This window comes from Leptinotarsa decemlineata, unplaced genomic scaffold (assembly GCF_025532065.1).
Source record: "Leptinotarsa decemlineata unplaced genomic scaffold, Ldec_3_MD MMD2_P_RNA_scaffold_1, whole genome shotgun sequence".
Classification (NCBI taxonomy): Eukaryota; Metazoa; Arthropoda; class Insecta; order Coleoptera; family Chrysomelidae; genus Leptinotarsa; species Leptinotarsa decemlineata.
Genome location: NW_027412523.1, coordinates 2,780,340 through 2,799,200, shown reverse-complemented (window position 1 = coordinate 2,799,200; position 18,861 = coordinate 2,780,340). Strand labels below are relative to the sequence as shown.

The window sequence follows — 18,861 nt, the reverse complement described above, 5'->3', positions numbered from 1 at the left end:
AAATTATTTCTATGTGGTTCAGTGAATAAATGTGCAATCGATGAAATTGAATAAAATGCCAATTGTGAGGATTTGAACCAGAGACAGGATACAGGGTTTATGTTCAATACACATGACCATTGAGTGAGGTTAGGTCTTAATAGCGGAAAATAATCTAATGTTCATGTTTAAAAACAAAATGCACCAAATATGTATGCGAACAGGCTGCTGTCTATATATTATTCTTCTTAAATGTTTTTGTTTGATTGAAGGTTGGCAAAATTGGTAATAAAAAAAAGCTGTTGACATATTTGAAAATTGTTGGAGATGATAAAAATACCTTTAAATTAATTTATGGAATGTGGATAACTTGAAATTTTGCCGAAATGGATGATGCATTTGAAACAGAATGGGATAATGAAGTTATGGACACATTGGAAAAAGCCGAATACAAACATGATGAAGAAAAACCCAAACCAGAACACATAGATGTTTTGAAGAGATTATTTGGACATAAGACGTTCAGACCATTGCAGTGGAAAATCATTAACTCAGTCATGAACCAGAGAAGAGACAACTGTGTGGTAATGACAACAGGATACGGAAAATCACTCTGTTACCAGTTTCCTTCTGCTTATATAGGCGGTATCACATTAGTAATATCTCCCTTGATTTCTCTCATGGAAGATCAGGTCTTGGCAATGAAGATAGCGAACATACCTGCTTGTCTATTAGGTTCTGCCAATAGGGATACATCAAAAACTATTTCTGAAATTGAAAATAAAATGTACAGTTTAATTTACCTGACACCCGAATTCTGCACAGGAGAATTTGGTTCAAATATATTGAGAACATGGTACCAAGAATTATCGATAACTTTGATTGCCATTGATGAAGCACACTGCGTTAGTACTTGGGGACACGATTTTAGATTTCAATATAGAAAGCTTGGATTTTTACGTGACATCATGCCAACTGTCCCAATTCTAGCTGTAACGGCAACAGCTACTGAAAAAGTTAGAAATGATATAATTTCATCTTTAAAATTGAAGAATCCCCAAGTTTTGTGTTCAAGTTTGGATAGACCCAATTTCTATTTTGCTGTGAATCTGAAGTCACCTAATTTTATGACTGATTTGAAAAGTGTCATGGAACAAGTACAAAACCAGCAGAAATTTTCTGGACCTACCATAATTTATTGTTTGTCAAGAAAAAAAACAGAGGAGATAAGTGGTATATTGGAAGATATGGGAATAAAGAGTATGGCTTATCATGCAGGGCTTTCACTCTCTATAAGGAAAAAAGTTCATGATGAATTTGTTAAGGATAAAATTGATGTAGTAGTAGCTACAATAGCATTTGGTATGGGAATTGATAAACCAGATGTGAGAAATGTTATTCACTATGGCATTCCTGGTACTATAGAAGGGTATTACCAAGAAGCAGGTCGAGCTGGTAGAGATGGCTTGCCAGCAAAGTGTACTGTATTTTATAATAGCAAAGATTTTATTAGTCATAAATTTTTAGACAAAGCATTATCGCAAGATCAGAAGAAGAGAAAAGAAAAACAATTAGAGATAATTAAGGAATATGTTCATACAAGGAACTGTAGGAGACAGTTCATTTTGAATTATTTTGGGGAAAACACGTCTTCAACTAAACGACCTGACTGCTGTGATAACTGTTTGAGGAAAACTACTAATCCAAATAATGAGATATATGAAAGCGTTGATGCTGCTGGTAATTATGATTTCACTGCTGATGCAGAAAAATTTCTACAAGCAATAAAAGCCCTGAAAGGATTATATGGTATTGGCACTTATATAGCGTTCTTAAGGGATCGAAAGTTAAAAAATTGGAGAGGTTTTTAACCAATCAGTTCCATGGTGTTGGAAAAGACAAATCTGAAATCTGGTGGAAGGAAATTGCAAAATTAATAATAAAATTCAAATATGCTGTAGAAGTACCCTCTTCTTTCAATTCTTTCGCTTCAACAGTATCTATAACTCCAGCTGGAGAACAATTCCTGAATGATGAAAGGAAATGTTTGAAGGATAGCCTCACTTTAGAAATGCAGACGTGTCTCAAGAAGAATGCTAATATTTGGATTTCGTCACATCAAAGTACATCTCAAGCAAAAGTTCAGGGATTTAAAATTGAGACCGTCGACCAGATTAAGTTGTTTAAAAAAGAGGAAAAAGTTAAATTGTACAATATGCTTCAAACTGAAAGATTGAACCTTGCAAGGTCTGAGAACTGCATGCCATACATGATTGCATCAAATAAGGCTCTCATGGATATGGCACAAACGAAACCCGTCACCCTGAAAGAGATGGAAGACTGCCAGTTTGATGGATTCACAGCAGCAAAATTGGCTAAGTATGGGGATGCATTCATAAAAGTAATATCAAAAGAAGTTAATAGCAAAACTGCCCAAAAAAAGAAAACAATTGAAGAAATCTTGACCCTCCATCCAATGCCTGAGATATCAAACTTAAGTTCATCTGCAGTAAAGTCTTTCCTTCTCCTCAAGTCTGGAAAGTCTGTGGATGAAATTGCTGTAACCAGAGGGTTTGTAGTAGGTACAGTAATGGGTCATCTTTGTGACTGCATTAAATTTGGATATGCAGTTAAATTGTCACAACTTGATATTAAAGAAGAGGATATTCTCACAATTATCAAAGTCACTAAAGAAGTAGGAATGGTTTTACTCAATATCAAAACAGCATGTTCTGATCATATCACCTACAACCAAATAAAAGCTGTTGTAGCTTACCTGCAAGTTCGGACACATCTAAAAATGCTAGAAATTCCATACGAAGACTTTGAAGATTGTGACTACTACCAGCACTTTTTGAACTCAAATGAAACCTCAGAAACTAGAACTTGTTCAAAAGGAGAAAATGAAAATAGCGAAGAGCCCAACGAAGATGAAAAACTGTCACAATTCATCAGAGATCTAGAGGAATGCAAGGAAACTTATTCTGGTGGTGATAATAATGAGCCTTCTACTTCAAAAACAACAGTTGATTCTGATAGAGAGATGTCACACAGTTTGGACAACTTTACTGATGATGATTTGGTTGCTACATGTGATGAACTTGAAACAAGTATTAATGCTGCTAATGCCTCTACATTGATTCTTGACTCTGATGAAGATGAACCTACAGTTAAACGATCCAAAATTAATTTTGAATACTCGGCACTGGAATCTCCAAAATCAAGTATGAATCACAGTGAATCTCCTCCACGCCCTAGCCATTCCAAGAAGGATCAAACAGATGTCACCACCAGTGATAGTAGGATTGAGGTTAATAGTGAAAACAATGATCCACCTAAAAAGGCTGTTGATGTAAAATTGCCACCATGGTTGATACACAAAAAAGTGGCTTGACTGTGAAATTATAGTGTTAAGTTATTTGTAAGCTTTTGTTTCGACCTTTTGAAGTTTGTTTGTATTATAATCATTCATTATTAAAGATTTATACACAGAAATAGTGTTATTTGGTCCATTTAGGAATTTATCAGTATAATTTTGGCGATTTATTTGTTGGTGATTAGGATAGTATTGTATAATGTTGGCATTGAAAATTAAGGATCATATTGTCCTTGTAACTGCTATTTGCCAATGAAATATCTTACTTTGCGTTTTTTATTTAAAAATTTGACAAATATGGAACATTTTCAGTCTATTTTTGGGAAAGTTTTTGCCTTTCTACTACTCCATTTTAGAATCTTCCCAAGAAAGGAAGCAATCAGCCCAGAAAACATTTTGAGGCAACACCTTCTTAACTGTTTCTTTCATGGAAAAACGTATATGACCCTTTCTACGCAATTCGTTGAATAAATAATTAAATGGTGCCATGAAAATTTTGGATGTTTTCAATCCTTTATACGCAAAATAAGATTTTTGCAATTTTCAAAATTTTGTTCTTTTTTCTGGCCAACAAAAAAACCTAAGTATAATTTTTTATGATATTATTGGTGTTTAGTTCCAACTTGTACCCCATCACCGAGTTTTTTTCAAGGCAAAGAAAACAAATTTTTAAATAAGTCTTTATTTCTCATAATTATTTGTTTTCATAAAAATCAAATAAATAACCCAACTTATTATATGGTAATTACGAGAAAACGCCGAAGATCAGGTGATCAATGTATAATTTTTTGCAAATAATACTGATCTCTGCTGTTCCTATATTTTTTAAAAGACTGATGTAAACAAAACTGACTATTAGGAAATGTATTGACATCAAAGTGTATAATATTTCCAATACCAATTGGAACTGCAAAAAATAATATGCCGACATAGGCGTCGGTATATTATTTTTCAGTAGTAGTTGTTCAGTTACTTATTCTTACAATCATAGCAATTGATCACCCCATGAAAAAGTTATCTCAACTGAGTTTTTCATAATTACCATGGGTAATTATGAAAAACTTCGAAATTTAAGGTAGTTGATTTCCGAGTCGAAAACTCTAAAATACAATGAAAACACAAATAATCACACCGAATTCTCGTCAAACATATATTTACAAAATAATAGAGGCCAACAAATTGGTAGAAAAATCCAAATTTTTCTTCGCTATATTCGGATGAGGTGGAATCATCATCGGGTTGAATAACGATCGGATTTATGGAACTTTGCACATATTTGTTCTCTTCTTTTATAACGTGGGCCACACAGTTCTTCCACACATCACTATTACCTACTTCATTCACCACTCGCCTTATATTGTCAAGCACTACAGCATTCAAAGTCGGTAACTGAGTTTCCGCAAGCTTTCTTTCATTGTGGCCCAAAACATTTCAATTGGATTGAACACACAATAGTATGGAGGCAAACGTAAGAGAATATCACCACGTGTTCCACACATCGAATCAATAATATACTCTTTTTTGAAATTACGTTGTTTTATGGTCGCCAGTAATACCTTTTTCGTTGGAATCTTTTCAGGTATTTCCATGTCATGATTTCGCATGAAATCAACAATATTTGCTTTTTTTGTGTTATTGTTTGGTATTGTAGTCAATAACCGAGAATGATACGAAGCGTTTTCCATAACAATAACCGAGTTTGGAGGAATATTTGGGAGAAGCTGCTCACTGAACCAGGTTTCGAATAAAGCCGCAGTCATATCTTTTATATTTTTGGCCGACAGAAGCAAGTTTTAGGTACGAAACCACTTTCATTCCCGGCATGCAAAATTATAACACGTTTTTCCCTTGAAGAAGGTGTGTTCAAAGCATAATACTTCGTTTCGTCTACCCAGCCATATTTGACAACATCATGGGTGTCAAACCAAGTTTGGTCGAGGTAGATTATATGTCTGCTGGATTCTCGATAGCTTTTCATTCGCCTCAAATATTCTTGTCGGAGTTGATCCGTTTGTTCAATTTCATATATTTAAAACCACAAGACAATAAGACACCTCGTAGAGTTTCTAAAGATTTGTAATTGTAATCGGAATAGTCGAGTAATTTATACCAAATCATTTCCAAGATTATTACTTCATTTTTTTGGTATATACCATAAATTGTTAGCCGAATCAAATCTTTTGTAGCACCATAAAAGTTTTTGAATTTTTTACTTCTTTGTTTTCATTTCATTGCATGGTCAATGACATCCCCTATTTTAATGACTCGAAGAACTGTCGTACGAGATAGTTTCGTTTACTCGCATATTCTATTCACAATAGCATTTTGTGAAGTGGGACAGTTTTCCTTCTTCAAGCATTCATGAATATTTAAAAATTACTCGCTGAACTTGAACATGTAAGTCCTTATTTTCAAATTCCTGATCCCTGTCGATTGACACAGATTCTTCACACGTAATGTTATCATTTGTTTCAAAAGGTCTCCAGAAAGCCATATCTATTGTTGACAAATCAATTTGTATATTTAGGTATATAAACAGCAAACCCTTGTCTTTAGATTCAGTATCAATTTGCTTCTCCTGAAGATGCTAACCTTGTTAGCGAAACGCGCGTCGTGTGCTGTAAATATCAGTTTGGTGTTAGGGTAATTGATCTCTAGAAAAAGTTTTCAAAAATCGGTTTGCAAAACCACTCACTACCTAACCTAACCCCACGAACACACAGCACTGATAAAGAAATATTGTGAAACGACAAAAAATTAGTATTCAGCCAGTCCAGCTAGCCGAGCCTTTATTCCTCAACTATACATTTGATAGCACGTTTACTAATTATCTGGGCGACTAGGGGCCACAGGCAAGAAATGTTTATGACTGTACTCATCTTTTTATTGCCGTTCCAATTGAGAATGGATAGACTATATCATTTTACTGATATTCTCAAGATATAATAATTATTAGTACGACAAAAGTACGTATTAGAACGTCTTCTTGACAAAACTTCGGCCCCTAATTTTTTTGCTACAAAAAGGATAGTAGTTCAAAACTAATTTCACATCTTTGCAAAGAAAATAGAATACTATGGCCCCTTATTTTTTTATAAAAGTAAAATTTTTAACTTCCATCTAGTAAAATTAAAATTTTTGAAATAAAACGGGAAAAAGTCGAGAATCGAAATGTTCAATACATAGTGTCGTTTAAAAATTCCCCATTAACCCTTCAGTGGACGCATCGGGTTTATCAGGCCCAAGCAATCATAATTGCTTGTGGTATTTTCACATAAAAGAACGTACGGTGCTACGAGCCTCAGCTAGCCCACGATGCATGTACTACAGTAGTTTCAACGCATTGTATTAGAGAACAGCCATTTTAGAGCAGATTTCGGTCTTGCAGACTCGACGCGTTCCTTTATGTAAGTATTTTTTTATATGTCTGAAATAATTTCATCCCTATTTTTGTAATCAAGGCTTCAATTTTATTTTGAAAAAATCTATATTTCTTACAAAATAATGGACGAAAAAGAAGTTGAAAGATTGACTCGGTTGTTCGAAGAAGTTTCATCCGATCTATTTGCTTAGTTTACCATTGTCAAAATCTAGGAGAAAAGTTGAAGTGGCCAATAATTTATTAAAAAATCATCAGCTGAAAATTGTGGAAACACTTAGAAAAAATAAGAGGCAAATTCCCAATGATTTTTTTACTAAACGACCAGAAAAGTCGAGCATGTTTGGTTTTACAGAAGATATGACTATCGTTTCATACATACCGAAAAAAAATAAGCAGGTTATTTTATTATCAACTCTTCATCATGATGATTCTTATATTGATGAGACATCTGGTGCAGAAGTGAAACCAGAGATAATTACTTTTCACAATTCGACCAAAGGCGGATTTGATACAGTTGACCAACTTTCTGCAAAATATAATGTTTCGAGAAATAAAAGTAGGTGGCCCATGGTAGTTATTTATGTTGCTAGTATAAACGCCATGGTTATAAACAGAAGTAATACAAATGAAACAATTCAAATATCTGCCAAGAGAAATTCGACAGATTGCAGCTAGAATTAGTGCTACTGTGTTGGTTGAGCAAGTCGAATACAGATCGGAAAACAAGATATACATGCCGGTTTTGTAAAAAATATATATGCCTAGAACATTCTGTATCTGTTTGTCAAGCATGTACAGCAAATTTTTCGGATTAATTGTTATACCTTGTGTTTTGTGTAACGATACCAAAAATTCATACCGTTTTTATTTCAATTCGATTTTTTTTTGTTTTAAAAATAGGGTATTGTTTCCCGTTCTTTTCATAACTATTTGTCCATATAAATGATTCATGTAACACCTTATCAGAAATAACAATCTATTTAGAAAATTTGATTTTTCTTCTTTTGGGGTATATCAGGCCCAACGCGTTCTTTGATGTAAAAATTATTGACCCGCCTCCTGCAGGGTTAAAGTGATTTCGTAAAATTTTTAAAATTTTAGGCTCGAAGAAGTGAGAAGCTCTAAGGATGACCTGCAGGGTCAACCGTTTTTCAAATTTTTTCCACTTATTTTATTTCTCAACTCATGGGTACACATTACACATTAAAAAAAAGTATTTAAACTGAAATGCTGGATCAAATCAAAAATTGATAGTAAATGGAAACTTGCAATCAGGACTTTCTAATGTATCGATAATACTATGTATTATTCTATATCTGCAAATATTCTAAGTAAAAATGAAAAAAAAAATGATTGTTATTCATGTTTGAAAATTAACAGTACAAAATATGTATGCGAAGAGGCTGCTGTCTATATATTATTCTTCAATTATTTTTGATTGACAGGAGGTTGGCGAAATTGTTGAAGGTGATAAAAAAAATAGTTTCGTTTGATTTAAGAAATGTGAATAACTAGAAATTTGCCGAAATGAGTGGGACATTGGGAACAGAATCGAATAATGAAGAGAAACCTGAAATCAAACATGATGAAGAAGAACCCAAACCAGAACACATAGATGTTTTGAAGAGAGTATTTGGACATGAGACTTTTAGACCCATGCAGTGGAAAATCATTAACTCAGTCATGAACCAGAGGAGGGACAACTGTGCGGTAATGACACCAGGATACGGAAAATCACTCTGTTACCAGTTTCCTTCTGCTTATATAGGCGGTATCACATTAGTAATATCTCCGTTACTTTCTCTCATGGAAGAACAGGTTTTGGCCCTGAAGATAGCGAACATATCTGCCTGTCTATTAGGTTCTGCCAATAACACTATTTCAAAAACTATTTATGAAGTTGAAAATAAAAAAAACATTTTAGTTTACCTAACACCAGAATTCTGCACAGGAGAATTTGGTTTAAAGGTATTAAGAACGTGGTACCAAAAACTGTCGATAACTTTGATTACCATTGATGAAGCACACTTTGTTAGTACTTGGGGACATGAAATTTCAAAGCTATATAGAAAACTTGTGATTTTACGTGACATCATGCCAACTGTCCCAATTCTAGCTTTAACAGCAACAGCTACTGGAAAAGTTCGAAATGATATAATTTTAAATTTAAAATTGAAGAAACCCCAAATTTTGATTTCAAGTTTGGATAGACCCAGTGTCTACCTTGCTATGAATCTCAAGTCACTTAATGTTATGACTGATTTGAAAATTGTCATGGAACAAGTAAAAAGCCAGCGGAACTGTTTTGGACCTACCATAATTTATTGTTTGTTAAGAAAACAGGCAGAGGAAATAAGTGGTATATTGGAAGATATGGGAATAAAGAGTAGGGCTTATTACTCTGAGCTTTCACTACCTGAAAAGAAGAAAATTCATGATCAATTTGTTAAAGATGAAATTGATGTAGTTGTGACGACAATAGCATTTGGCATGTGGATCGACAAACCAGATGTGAGAAATGTTATTCACTATGGCATTCCTGGTAGTATAAACCAGTATTACCAAGAAGCAGGTCTAGCTGGTAGAGATGGCCTGCCAGCAAAGTGTACTATATTTTATAATAACACAGATTTTAGTAGCCATCTAGAAAGATGGCTACCAGATCAGAAGGATAGGAAACTATACGATTTACAGATAATTAAGGAATATGTTCATACAAGGAATTGTAGGAGACAATTCATTTTGAATTATTTTGGGGAAAACACATATTTGACTAAACGACCTTTCTGCTGTGATAACTGCCTGATAAAAACTATGAATCTGAATAATGAGATATATGAAGGTGTTGATGCTGCTGGTAATTACGATTTCACCACTGATGCAAAAAAATTCCTAGAAGCAATTAAAGCCCTAAAAGGATTTTATAGTATTGACACTTATATAGGGTTCTTAAGGGGGTCAAAAGTTGAAAAAATCGAGAGGTTTTTAAGCAATCAGTTCCATGGTGTTGGAAAAGATAAGTCTGAAATCTGGTGGAAGGAAATCGCAAGATTATTAATAAAATTCAAATATGCTGTAGAAGTATCCTCTTCTTTCAATTCTTCCACTTCAACAGTAACTATAACTCCAGCTGGAGAACAATTCCTGAATGATGAAAGAAAATGCTTGAAGGATAGCCTCACTTTAGAAATGCAGACATGTTTCAAGAAGAATGCTAATATTTGGATTTCATCACATCAAAGTACATCTCCAGCAAAAGTTCAGGAATTGCTTGAAAAAAAGGAAAAAGTAAAATTGTTCAATATGCTTCAAACTGAAAGATTGAACCTTGCGAGGTGTGAGAATTGTATGCCATACATGATTGCATCAAATAAAGCTCTCATGGGTATGGCACAAAAGAAACCAGTCACCCTGAAAGCAATGGAAGACTGCCAGTTTGATGGATTCACAGCAGCAAAATTGGCTAGGTATGGGGATGCATTTATAAAAGTAATATCAAAGAAAATTAATGACAAAACTGACCAACAAAAAAAAACAATTCAAGAAATCTTGACCCTCCATCCAATGCCTGAGATGCCAAAACTAGGTCCATCTGCAGTAAAGTCTTTCCTTCTCCTCAAGTCTGGAAAGTCTGTGGATGAAATTGCTGTAATCAGAGGGTTTGTAGTAGGTACAGTAATGGGTCATCTTTGTGACTGCATTAAATTTGGATATGCAGTTAAATTGTCGCAACTCGATATTAAAGAAGAGGATATTGTCACAATCATCAAAGTCACCAAAGAAGTAGGAATGGTTTTATTCAATATCAAAACAGCATGTCCAGATCATATCACGTCCAACCAAATTGAAGCTGTAGTATCTTACCTGCGAGTTCGGACACATCTGAAAATGCTAGAAATTCCATACGAAGACTTTGAAGATTGTGATTACTACCAGCACTTTTTGAACTCAAATGAAACGTTGAAAACTGAAACTTGTTCAAAAGGAGAGGATGAAAATAGCAAAGAGCTCAATGAATATGAAAAACTGCCACGATTGATTAAATCTTTTGAGGAATGCAAAGAAACTTGTTCTGGTGGTGAGAAGGATGAGCCTTTTACTTCAAAAACAATTAAAGTTGATTCTGGTAGAGAGATGTCACATACTGTATCGAATATTGACACTGATGAAGATGAACCTTCAATTAAACGATTTAAAATTGATGGATACCCAGCACTGTCCTAGCCATTCCAAAAAGGAAAAAACAGATGTCACCAGTGATGATACGGTTGAGGTTAGTAGTGGAAACTGATCCAGACAAAAAGACTGTTGATGAAAACTTGCCACCATGGTTGATACACAAAAAAGTGACTTGACTGTGATACTCAGTGTTGATTTATTTGTAAGCTTATGTTTGATGTTTCAAGACTCATTTGTATTTATACTCATTTGTTATTAAAGATTTATGCACAAAAGAGACTGTTAATTTGGTTACTTAGTAATCGTATCAGTATAATTTCGGCGATTTATTTGCTTGTTAATAGGGAAAGTATTGTATAATGTTGGCACTAAAATTTTCAAGATTTGTTGGCCTTGTAACTGACATATGCCAATTAAATATCTAGATTTACACTTTTATTTCAAAAATTGACAACCGCCGAACATTTTCAAAGTCTATTAATTTTCAGTCCAGGAAGCATTTTGAGGCGTCACTTTCTTAACTATGCCTTTCATGGAAAAACGTAGGTATATGACCGTATATGGATTTCTCTGAATGAACATAAATGGTTCTATGAAAATTTTGATTATTTCCAATCCTTCCTACGCAAAATGAGATTTTTGCAATTTCCCAAATTCTGTTTATTTTTTTCAGGCCAACGAAAAACCCTATAATTTTTTACGATATTATCAGTTTTTAGTTCCAACGTGTACCCCATCACCGATTTTTTTTCATGTAAAAGAAGTCAACAAATTTTCAAATAAAGTATTATTATTATGAAAAACCTTGTTTGGATAATTTTTTATAGGACTTTTTGATGTAAACGAAACTGGCTATTTGAAAAATGTGACATTAAAGTGTAACATTTTACTAATATCCATAAGATGTAATAGTATGACGTCATCAGGACGTCTTCTCAACAAAATTTTTGAAATAACCTTGAAAAACACTGGACAAATGTTTTATTGCCTGCTAAAAAAATATTGATCACTATTATGTTATTTTCAGATATATAATAGTAATGTTAGGGCAATGAATCTTATGTAATAATGAACAATGAGAATTTAAACTTGTTTTTATACCACTTCTATTTGTAACTAACGTTACTGCAGTTTCGTCCTACAACGAGATTTTCAAACGAATACACTTGGATTCGAGTACAAATACAAGTGGTATAAAAACATAGAAAGTTGTAATTCTCATTTTTTCTCCTGTCCTATAAGGACATGTTCTGACTGATACAATAAACTTGAGGTGCAGTAACGTTAGTTACAAATAAAAATGATTAAAAAACATAGAAAGTTCCATTTCTCTTTTTTCATAATTTATTATGTAATAATGCGCGTTTCCAGATGCAACATATGATTCCTTAATCTCGAATCAAGCGAACTGTCAGGATGTAGGTACTTCGCAATCATTTTCCAAGATCAGAAAGATCTTTTTTCATTAGGTAAGACATTATATATGTGGTGTTCCCGAAAAAGGTACATAACGTATACGAAAACAAGTTTTCGGGGAAAATGCGTTTGAAAGTTTCTCAGTGTATTACTATTATGTACACGCCTTCAGTTTACTGTAAGGTCTTGAAATCATCATAGTCACCTTCATTATCATCAGGTTGGATTTTTTTTCCTTACCCCTTCAACTGAGATTCGTCACGAGGATGAATGGTTCTTGAAATCATGGCTCTGGTTATCTGTAACGTCATTCTTTCAATTTCATTAAACTTACATTTGTGTAACCATCTCATTCGTCCGTGATGTCACTAAACCCTGCAAAATTCAAATCAACTATTGAACATTTTTTTATTCAACACTGTGAACAGTGAAATGACATCGTGAAATATATTAGGATCTTCAACTTGGGAAAGATCCCATTTAACCAACAAATATTCTCCTTTTGATAACCCGTTTCATTGATTTCATATTTATGCTTTCAATTGACTCATACTTTTCACTTCCATTATTTTGTAGCAGATATTTCATATTTGTAACTCCGAACAAAAATTTTGTATTCGTTTCTTGCTCTAGTCGACTACACTTTTACCTGTCAATGAGGTTCGGTAGCGCACTATTCGCTCAATTAGGCAACAACGGCATCAACTAGAATGCGGATTTTGACATACGACAGTTTCACCTACGAGTTTTGGCAACCTCTTTCAACAATTTCTTTTTCAATGGTATTGAAGTTGTAAACACGTTTTGTATCTACCTATAAATAAGTAATCTGTAAGTATTTCAGTAGTTTTTGAGAAAAAATATTCTCGAGGATCATTTCAAAGTCCTTTATTATGAATATTATTCCGGCTTTATTAATTTTTAAACATTCATTGCTAAAATTATTCTCCACTATCAATGTTTTGATTGTAGGTACATAATGGCCATCAGACCAGTCTACAGGCCAAACATTATAAAAAAGAGAACCAAGAAATTCATCAGACACCAATCAGACCGATATGGAAAACTTAAGGTAAGTAACTATTGTTTTTTGTGTGGCTGATATAGGATAGTTTAATTTCTCAGTCAATTGAAAATATATTGAAAAGTAATATGAAACATTTTTTTGAAGCGCAACTGGAGAAAACCAAAAGGTATTGATAACAGAGTCAGAAGGCGTTTCAAGGGACAGTTTTTGATGCCCAATATTGGTTATGGATCTAACTCCAAAACTCGTCATATGCTTCCTACTGGATTCCGTAAAGTGTTGGTGCACAACCTCAAGGTAAGCAATTCACTTGCTGAGAATTTTGAATGTAATGAGGAATTTATATTTTAAAGTGTGTTTGGGGTTTCGGGTTAGTTGCTGGTATGTTCAGGGGTCTGTGTTATCCCTACAAGGAGCCCAAAACCACAATTTCAAAAAATGTCCACGAAAGCCAAAATTTCTAGTATTTTCTGTTGAAATCTGAAAAATTAACTACTGAAATTAATTACTGAAAGATCACTTGTAAAATGAAAGATCCATTGCAGCTTTGAATGCGTAATAACTGCATATTCTGCACTAGTTTAGGGAATTCTGGTGGTCCTGCGCTTTCAATCTGCTAACCCTTTAATATAAACGAAGATTTGTTTGACTCTATTTCAATCTGTGATTTTCATAAAGAATTGCACAGTCGATAGTTGGGCAAACTATATATACTATTTATTTCCAACACGAAAATTTCTATATTCAGATCTAACAAGTGAAATGTATACTATATGTACCTGGAACCGACCCGACTTGGGCGAAAAGTGAGGGTAATCGATTGTGTAGGCAACTCGCATATGTTACAGATATCTATCTCTTTCTATCTTATGGTGGTTAATGAAACTGAAGCGCAACATTTTGAATATATGTAAATTTTTAACGTTTATTTTGTCGAAAACGTATATTGGTTCTGAACAGTTGCTCAGGAAGGTAGTAGTAATAGAAACAATACAACACTCGAATGAAAATTCAACTGTTTTTCCACGGGGTTGGTAACTCAAATTTAAACAAAATCAGACATTTTTTATTTGATATTACAAAACAGCTATTTCGAAGTATCTAACAGTTACTGAACAAAATGATTTTTGTCATTTTTTTTGTCTTACTGTTACACTTTTTCCATGTAATTGTAAATTTAACAATTTACTGTGGTGATACATTCGGCCCTTTAAATACATGGCAGTAACTTATTTCTGAATGATCTGGATTTCATGACATTCTTCACCTACTAATTCCAGAATTATAAGATGTCTAGCTTTGAAAATATATATATTCACACCCAAAATAATTTATAACTATGTGTATAATTTTCTGTTTAAAGTTTTTTTTTTGAGTTAAACATGTCCTTAGTTTCTATTGTCAGATGAATTTGTTTTTCCATTTTGTAAACTTCATCTGAAGCATAAAGAAGACTTCTTCTAGTGACAAAATTTGTGAACGATTTATGAGATTCACGACGGGCAGTATAAGAGTGGTCAATTGATATAGTATCTCTATATATAAAGTAATATTTCAATACAGTGATTAAAGGTTAGTAGCAGAAACGAGGTTACAAACTATATATCCAAAACACTACATTTTCTTGAAATTCACTCAGTTTTTTCGTTCGAACATCTAATTAAATTAGCAATTTTATCAGAACTATGAACGACTAATAATAATAAATAACGCCAACAAAATTAAGCATTTATTAAACCACACACGACAAAGGAAGCGAAACTAGAACAACATAAATGTATATCTTTACAAATATTATACTCTTTGAATGATTATAATCCCAGAAATAGCTGAATTTATACCTGAAAGGTATTTTATGCATCAAACCAAACTTATTTGCTCGAGTATGACAAAGAAAGGTTACCGTAAATAATGCTATCTCTCTGTCCCTGACACACTTTCTACTTTACAGAAAACGGGTCCGTTTTAGGTAGTATAGAGTTCACTGGATGTAACATTAAGTTCGTTCCAACCTTGAGTCACAAACAGATTTCCAACTGTTTGTAAATCGTTGTCAACGCGCATGTCTGGTAAATATTGGTTTCTGATTAATTTGAAATTTCTGATTGGAACAGCTGATAGTTCAACTGAAGTTTGGCATGGAATTTCAACATAACCTTTAAAAATAATTTGGGAAAGAAAGTTTTTGGCTTTCTACTACTCCATCTTGATACAAAAAAGGGGATGAGGGAATCTTCCAAAGAAAGGAAGGAAGTAATCAATTTGAAAATAAATAACTCTTTACATGGATGTGTAGATCATGCAAAGAAGTAACTTTCAGACACAAACTGAAAGAAAGTCCTCCTGAAATAGCTACTTTCAAATAAACATTGAATTACACGAAAGAAAAAAAATTCTTTCGAAACAAATACTTCTATATGAACACTGAATTATACAGAAGATATTTTTCTCTACTCAGTTTGTATTTCAAACATGCCACGTATGCCACGGTCAACATCTCAAGTGTTTTTAAACACTAATTTCCATTTTTTACACAATTTGATGCAAACTCTTTGATCCGTTTCTCGATAGCAGAAAATCGCTGAGCACGCAAAACACTTCTACCTTTTATGCCTCTCACCAATAAACTGAAAATGCTAAACAGCTGAAACACTGAACATATGTTCGAGATGAGTGTACTGACAAAAAAATTAACGAATCAGTAATGGAAAGTATGTAGCCCGTGAATTTTGAACATTAACTTCTCGTGAACAGATCTTGCACTCGTCATTTTGATGACACTTTGTGTTTCTGTTCATCAATCATTCTCACATATTTATTGAGAAGAACCATGTCTAGAGAAATCGTGTATGGGGCTCTGCCCCATACCCTAAGCATACCCTGAAGTTGCTGGATTCCATCCAGAAAAGAGCCATCAACCTGATTGGAGACGCGAACATCATTTGCCACCTTTATAGAATAGAATATAATCTGGAACTTCGAAGAAAGGTTGAAGATTTGTCTCTCTTCTTAAGATACATTCACGGGCACATTTGATTCCACCAACAGCGGTACATATCAGAAATATGCGAAGGGCCGTGGTTCGTTTTGTGGTTCAACTCGATACATCAGGAATTTCACTATTCAAGAACTCTTTTTCATTTGGAGAACTGTGTTTACGTGAAATAAACTTCTTGAGAACATTTTTCCAAATGGATTTAATCTCCAGTGATTCAAATCCAATGTGAATCATTAATTTAGCACAGGCACCATGCTAAAAAAAACTCTTTGATAAAAAAAATGTGTTGACTAGGTTTTAAGTCAAGATTTCAATGTGTTCTTGATATAATTGAAGTAGTGTTACAGTAATTATTCTTCACTATACATTGGCCATGATGTTTATGGTAATTTGCGACTGAAATAGACATGTCGACAACTTTTGCTGAGTACCAATTTTTATAACATTTTTCAAATTCACATTGTTTCACATTTTTTTGAATACTATTCGTTTCGTTTCAGGAACTCGAGGTACTCATGATGCAAAACCGCAAATATTGTGCAGAAATAGCTCACGGAGTTTCATCAAAGAAACGCAAAGAAATCGTCGAACGAGCCCAACAACTTAGCATCAGAGTAACGAATGGTCACGCCAGGCTGCGTAGTCAAGAAAATGAATAAGTTAGTTCTTAACTTTGTTTAATAAAAATTATAAAATTTGACTCTAGTTTTTCTTATTAGAACTGATTTTTCACATAACATCGATTGTACTTCCTACAGCTGTACATCGATAATGATGGCCGAGTATTCAAAATAGACCACAATGTACTTGCAGTCCCGAATATAATATAATAATATACTTTATTGTCCAAAGAACATTAGGTCTTATTAACAAAGTTGCAAATTTTCATCAGTCATCATAACCATATGTATATACATATGCAAATATACATATCTATAAACATAGATAGATAGATACTTTATTGGTTTTTCACTAGTTCGGACTTCCATTGTCTACTATATAAAATGATTTGAAATCCCTGAAACAAGTAAAAAAGAATAGTTGAAAATAACAATTATATTGAGCAACAATAAACCTGAAATGAAATGATAGTGAAATAACCTACAAGTAAAAATATAATAATTGAATAAAAAAAAAATTAAAAGAATCTTGGAATCGCAGTCGGAGGACTGCGATTCCAAGAATTGCATTTACCGGATACCCTGTGAGTGCGGAAAATCCTATATTGGTGAAACTAAGAGCCATTGAATGTTCGCATTGCCGAGCACAAGAAGCACACACAGATAGGAGAAACCAGCAAATCAGGAATAGCAGACCATGTTTGGACCCATCAACACAACATCGAGTGGTCCCAAGCTGAGATCTTGCACAGAGAGGAACATTGGTTCAGGAGAAAATTTAAGGAAGCCGCATACATGTTGTCCAACAACGTATTCAGCCAGGCCAGCGTAGATATACGAAACATATGGAAACCCATCATCAAACGAAAAATGACCAACTCCCACCAAAACGGTCATCGCTCACGGAATCAGTGAAGCGGAAAATGGAAAGTAGAGAAAGTGAAAGTATTTCAACGACCTATAAAATAGTCATCTCTCAGAGGAATCAGTCCAGTCATCACCCGAAGACGATTGTAGATACCAACAATCGAAACTTCGTGAACTAACGTGACTTGGAATCTCTACACTTTTTTATTTTTTTATTATTTTCTTTTTTCATTCCTTTAATTTTTTTTTATTCAATTATTATATTTTTACTTGTAGGTTATTTCACTATCATTTCATTTCAGGTTTATTGTTGCTCAATATAATTGTTATTTTCAACTATTCTTTTTTAATTATTCTTTTTTACTTGTTTCAGGGATTTCAAATCATTTTTTATAGTAGACAATATAAGTCCGAACTAGTGAAATTCATCACGAAACATTGTCAATCATCTTCAAACAAACTTTATTGGTGTTAATATACTTACAGTATTCACACAAGTCAAACAAAGATACAACATAAAATAAGCTTATTAACATTATATTAAAATTACACACTAAAACAATCTTAAATAATTTCACGAAGCTACATTTAAAGGTGAATACAATATAAATATATTATCATGATTCGTCTTGTTTATTTATATATTAAGGTCATCCTGTAAAAATTCATCTTTACTGTAGTAAGCTTTAGATACTAAAAACTCTTTTATTTTACGTTTGAATTCGCTAATAGTTAATTTTTTTGTTTCCTCGTGAAGTTTATTATAAAATTTCACAGCCCAGTACTTCAGTTCATTTTGGCCTTTTTTAAAGCGACATGTATTAAAGATAATATCTTTTTTATTTCTAGTGTCGTATTCGTGTCTATTTTCAAATGATTCATATTGAGGTATATGCGGTTTTATATAGAGTAAATTTTCTAATATGTATAATGATGGGAATGTTAAAATACTCAGTGTTATAAAAGATGTTCTACAATTCTAATTGCCTTTCTTTGTAACCTGAAAATTCTATGCCT

At 33.3% G+C, this 18,861-nt stretch overlaps 3 protein-coding genes across 3 annotated transcripts; all 3 read left to right on the top strand.

The window, feature by feature from the left end:
• Positions 1–245: 245 nt before the first annotated feature.
• LOC111518247 (bifunctional 3'-5' exonuclease/ATP-dependent helicase WRN) lies at positions 246–2,157 on the top strand. The gene has a single exon (XM_023174640.2). The coding sequence runs from the start codon at positions 366–368 to the stop codon at positions 1,848–1,850; it is 1,485 nt and encodes a 494-aa protein (XP_023030408.2). The 5' UTR covers positions 246–365; the 3' UTR covers positions 1,851–2,157.
• Positions 2,158–8,162: 6,005 nt separating this feature from the next.
• Positions 8,163–11,191, top strand: LOC111518246 (ATP-dependent DNA helicase RecQ). The gene has a single exon (XM_023174639.2). The coding sequence runs from the start codon at positions 8,265–8,267 to the stop codon at positions 10,959–10,961; it is 2,697 nt and encodes an 898-aa protein (XP_023030407.2). The 5' UTR covers positions 8,163–8,264; the 3' UTR covers positions 10,962–11,191.
• Positions 11,192–13,007: 1,816 nt separating this feature from the next.
• On the top strand, positions 13,008–17,057 carry RpL32 (Ribosomal protein L32). Its single transcript, XM_023174638.2, has 4 exons — positions 13,008–13,163; positions 13,305–13,404; positions 13,504–13,656; positions 16,858–17,057. Exons 2-4 carry the CDS (start codon positions 13,312–13,314, stop codon positions 17,014–17,016), a joined length of 405 nt encoding a protein of 134 aa, XP_023030406.1. The 5' UTR covers positions 13,008–13,163; positions 13,305–13,311; the 3' UTR covers positions 17,017–17,057.
• Positions 17,058–18,861: the final 1,804 nt, after the last annotated feature.

Excerpts from the sequence above, each read along its gene's own strand:
- LOC111518247 (XM_023174640.2), top strand. The coding sequence starts at position 366 with ATGGATGATGCATTTGAAACAGAATGGGATAATGAAGTTATGGACACA.
- LOC111518246 (XM_023174639.2), top strand. The coding sequence starts at position 8,265 with ATGAGTGGGACATTGGGAACAGAATCGAATAATGAAGAGAAACCTGAA.
- RpL32 (XM_023174638.2), top strand. The coding sequence starts at position 13,312 with ATGGCCATCAGACCAGTCTACAGGCCAAACATTATAAAAAAGAGAACC. Across the intron at positions 13,405-13,503 it reads ACCGATATGGAAAACTTAAG|CGCAACTGGAGAAAACCAAA; the intron begins GTAAGTAACTAT and ends ATTTTTTTGAAG. Across the intron at positions 13,657-16,857 it reads TGTTGGTGCACAACCTCAAG|GAACTCGAGGTACTCATGAT; the intron begins GTAAGCAATTCA and ends GTTTCGTTTCAG.